The following is a 3,963-nucleotide window of genomic DNA, read 5'->3' as shown; positions in this document are numbered from 1 at the left end:
ACCACGCGTGCTGGTTTCTGAAAGTAGATCTCAGCTAAAGAACTTTGTCTATGTTCATGCTTATGAGTCAGGAGTGTATCTTCCCAGAAAAATACAGTAGTAATGTTTCTTAGTGCACCTGTGCAAGTACCTCAGTATCAGGGTTACTAAAGTTAAAAGTTGAAATTAATCAGGGACACTTCAAAAAGCAAATGTCGAGTTATTCTGTGCTGTTAGAGGACCATTACATATGCTTTTAGTGAAAATATTGAAACAAAAAGGCCCAAGTGTAAGTTTTGCCTCAAAGGTATTTAAAACCTTAAACTTTATAGTCCAGCAAGAATCACACTGTTATGATTCGCAAGCAACGACCTTTTGTGATAGACTATTAAGATCCCCATGCTTATTAGCTATTTTACCATTCCCTTCTTTAACACACAATCTCTAAAACTAGAAAAAGCTACATGTACCTTTGTGTAGAAAATGGTCATATTTTTTGAACTTTAAATGTCTGTTATTTTACTAATTCGTGAGGTATCATCTCTGTAGCACAGTAGAATATAAGCAGGTCTAATTGCTACTGGGGTTTTCTCCCAATGGGATACTGACATCTTAGATCGTCACTTGAATTTAAATGAGAAATTGTCGTTGTCTCATTTTTGTTGTGAAACATATCGTAATGCACTTATTATTAACTTTTAGGACTTAATTAGACACATAATTCACATATGTCATATACTGGATATAACTTTCTGCCAACTATTATGCTTTTAATGATGTATCATGACTGTCCACATTGACCCCTAAGAAGTAATGAGATCTTGTAGGTATTTTCTCAGTAAAAACATTATGTTCAGGAAAAAAGGCTCAAATAAAGTTAATTTTCAAGACTGAAACCCGACGTTTGCCTTCATCACTAAGCATTAATGTGGTGCGTCCAGAGAATAGTAAGGTTTCTATTCGTAGTCATGGATAGTTAAAAAAATTTTCTTTACCTGGTCCAGAATTTTCATTTCCTTTTTGTAGATACCTTGATGGCTTGATTACAAGATATGGGACTTAGAAATGAAGATAAATACAGTTAATTACATCCATAGAATCTGTGTCATCATATTTGGTTAGTCCGGGTTGCTAATGCTTTGCTGTTTTCCATGTGTGTGTTTGTGTTTTTTGCATTCTAACAATAGTGGTTCATTGGAAAAGGAAAGCCAATTACAATTGTCTAAAACTCAATAACTCCAAATTTAAGATGGTTCTAATAATGGATTATTAAACCAATTGGTGGCTTAAAAGAAACAGAGCCTTCTTTCGTTACATACTTGCGATGGATAGTCATGGCTACTGCATAAGGTTAAAGCAAATCGAAATACTACTACTAAATGCATTATTATTCAATAGCATAACACATCTTAGTTTCAGCAACACACGAAAGCCCTTTGGAAATCTTCACAAGGAACACAGTCACAAAACTTATTTGCCATTTCACAAACTTTGCATCAATAATCCAGTTCAACTTTCGCTCCTGCGAGGTTTGTTGGATACAATGGAATCCTGAAACATAAGGTTCGCCAAAATCTCTTCAGATTTATGTAACAAAAAAAGATTAAAGATCATTGACTAACCAACTATGGTGTAAACTGTTTACCGTATCAGCTGGTGCTGGAGTCCACTCATTAGTAGCCGGGTTCCCTTTGCTGGAAGCATGGTGAGTGTTTTCGGATTCAGAACCTAAGTTGAAGGCAGCCCCATTTGTGCCATCTACTTTGATGAACCCTGTTCCTGTCTGGAAGATCAAGCATCATAATGTAAGTAACCTATAATGTTTGTTTCTTTCGTTTCCAACATAGGTGAGTGTGTTATATTGTAATATTAATGTGAAATGCTAAGGAAAGCAGATCATTCTATTTTATTTATGAAAAGGGGTATACCGTGTGATGTTGCTTGTCCACACCATTAAGATCTTTGTAATATTCTGTCTCCACAAACTCCTCTCTCACTTCATTACTTTGATAATCCAGCTTCTGCAAGAAAAGAGAGATTCTATGATATAAGATAATCCCAAAGTTGTTCATTATTGTGTTATAGGTTTTCTAAATTGATGCTAAAAACTGAATACTAACAAAGTTTTAAACAGAAAATAACTAGATTTCAATACCGAAATGGCGAAATCTACATGAAGATGCTAATATGGAAACACTTGAATGCTACAAGCCTAAGCTGGGCATTACTGCATTAGTACTTGCCTTGTTGGATCTTAATTTTTCTATATATATTCGTGTTCATTCGTTTGAGGTCATGAGTTTGTGTTCTTTAGTTGCAAATCTGAAATATATACTCCTTTTGACCCTTTTCACATACTGCCAATATTATCCTTGTTGAGTAGTATTTTAGTTATAATTAGCTTTTTGTATATTGTAATCATTTCAATATTTTAGTTTTGTTTTGTTTTGTTTTTATGGGATAGATGAAGTATAAATATGTTGTCATTAGTCCATGTCTAAAATGCATAATAGCTCAAAACATACCAAAGCTTAGGTACAAAGAATTACAAACCTCTGAGTTTTGTTCAAGGTGTTGAAACTCGGTATACTCAGGAATAACACCATCTTCCTGATCAGTGGGGATGGCATCAACGTATTGAGTCGCGTACTCGCTACGTTGTGGTTTAGTGTGACGTCTCGGTGCTAACTCATCAAAGTACTCCCTTGTTTCCCCTTCGATTTTCGCCTCTTCCTCCTTTGACAAATGTGCATCGCTTCGGCTTGGTCTGGTGCTAGTTTCCATCTTTTTTTCAAGTGTTTCACCAAAGATTAAATGTTTGCAAGATTTTATACAACAGAATACCACACAAAGATATTTTTTCGAAAAATGTTTGTAAGATTTTATACAAGAAGATACAAGTCATACAACACAAGGATATTTTTTCCATGTCGGAGATATTTTGCATTTGGGTGTTCTTATCCACTAGATTCATGAAAGTGAAAGGTTTGGTGGGATATTAATTTTTGGTAGTCCCTTTATCTTGAACTTTTGGTACCAACTTCGTCATGGTAAACGCTAAACATGTGAATATGGGGCCATAAGGTAACATTTCTACATTGATTGATCAATTGAATTTCATTTTAGATCAACATTTTCTAATATATTTTTCATGATATTCAAGAAGACTAGATGTATATATTCATAAGTATGGTTTGGATTATTTTAAAGGAAAATCCACGATTTTACACTATTTCTTATTAAAGTAACCTATTTAGATTTCGCTTATATAAAGGATTTCATATTTAAAAATTTTGCAATAAAAAAGATATTGTTACTTTTTAACGTCAGTCATCCATTAAGTATCACATCACCACTGCCACATCATCAAAATTGCTTACGTGACCTTTGACTTTGACTGAAAATACATATATGTATGTTTCTTTACACAAAAACACATTCAAATCTCGAATTTTCTATAAAAATTCCTTTTATACACAAAAACATTATGTATTTCAAAAAAACAAAAAAGACACATTCAAAATTTCCTTTTATACACAACACACACACACATATATTTTCAGTCAAAATCAAAGGTCGCATAAGCAATTCTGATGACATGACACTTAACGAAGGGCTGACGTTAAAAACTAACGACGTTTCTTTTATTGTGAAATTTTTAGAAATGGGATCCTCTAAACAAACGAAAACAAATAGGTTACCTTTAATAAAAGAAATTGTGTATAAAGATTACCCTTTTTATGGATGGTATCTTCTATAAACACTACTCAGCGGGGTCATGAATTCTTTTAGCAAGTTCAAATACAACTTGACATAAATGTTACACTAGTTTTTATTTAACTTTTAAGAAAAGTTTTCTTCAAACAAGTTCCATTGCATCCTCTCTAGGCGTGCAATGTCCTCATACAGTAAACCCTTTATAGACGATCGTCCCTTGTTGTAATGTAGTCATCTTTCTAGGTGTATGTAGCTCTGCCAATACTA

General features: G+C 33.6%; 1 protein-coding gene across 1 annotated transcript; it reads right to left on the bottom strand.

Annotated features, from left to right (window-relative positions):
• Positions 1 to 1,222: 1,222 nt before the first annotated feature.
• On the bottom strand, positions 1,223 to 2,868 carry LOC122592841. The gene is made up of 4 exons (XM_043765159.1): positions 2,533 to 2,868; positions 1,908 to 2,000; positions 1,625 to 1,762; positions 1,223 to 1,530 (listed from the first exon to the last, which is right to left on the bottom strand). The coding sequence occupies exons 1-4, from the start codon at positions 2,761 to 2,763 to the stop codon at positions 1,489 to 1,491; spliced, it is 504 nt and encodes a 167-aa protein (XP_043621094.1). The 5' UTR covers positions 2,764 to 2,868; the 3' UTR covers positions 1,223 to 1,488.
• Positions 2,869 to 3,963: the final 1,095 nt, after the last annotated feature.

The sequence above is a fragment of the Erigeron canadensis genome, chromosome 3 (assembly GCF_010389155.1).
Source record: "Erigeron canadensis isolate Cc75 chromosome 3, C_canadensis_v1, whole genome shotgun sequence".
NCBI classification, from domain to species: Eukaryota; Viridiplantae; Streptophyta; class Magnoliopsida; order Asterales; family Asteraceae; genus Erigeron; species Erigeron canadensis.
The sequence above is the reverse complement of the archived record's forward strand: the minus strand, read 5'-3'. Positions and strand labels throughout refer to the sequence as shown.

Excerpts from the sequence above, each read along its gene's own strand:
- LOC122592841 (XM_043765159.1), bottom strand. The coding sequence starts at position 2,763 with ATGGAAACTAGCACCAGACCAAGCCGAAGCGATGCACATTTGTCAAAG. Across the intron at positions 1,763-1,907 it reads TGGACAAGCAACATCACACG|ACAGGAACAGGGTTCATCAA; the intron begins GTATACCCCTTT and ends TTGATCTTCCAG. Across the intron at positions 1,531-1,624 it reads CTCCAGCACCAGCTGATACG|GATTCCATTGTATCCAACAA; the intron begins GTAAACAGTTTA and ends CTTATGTTTCAG.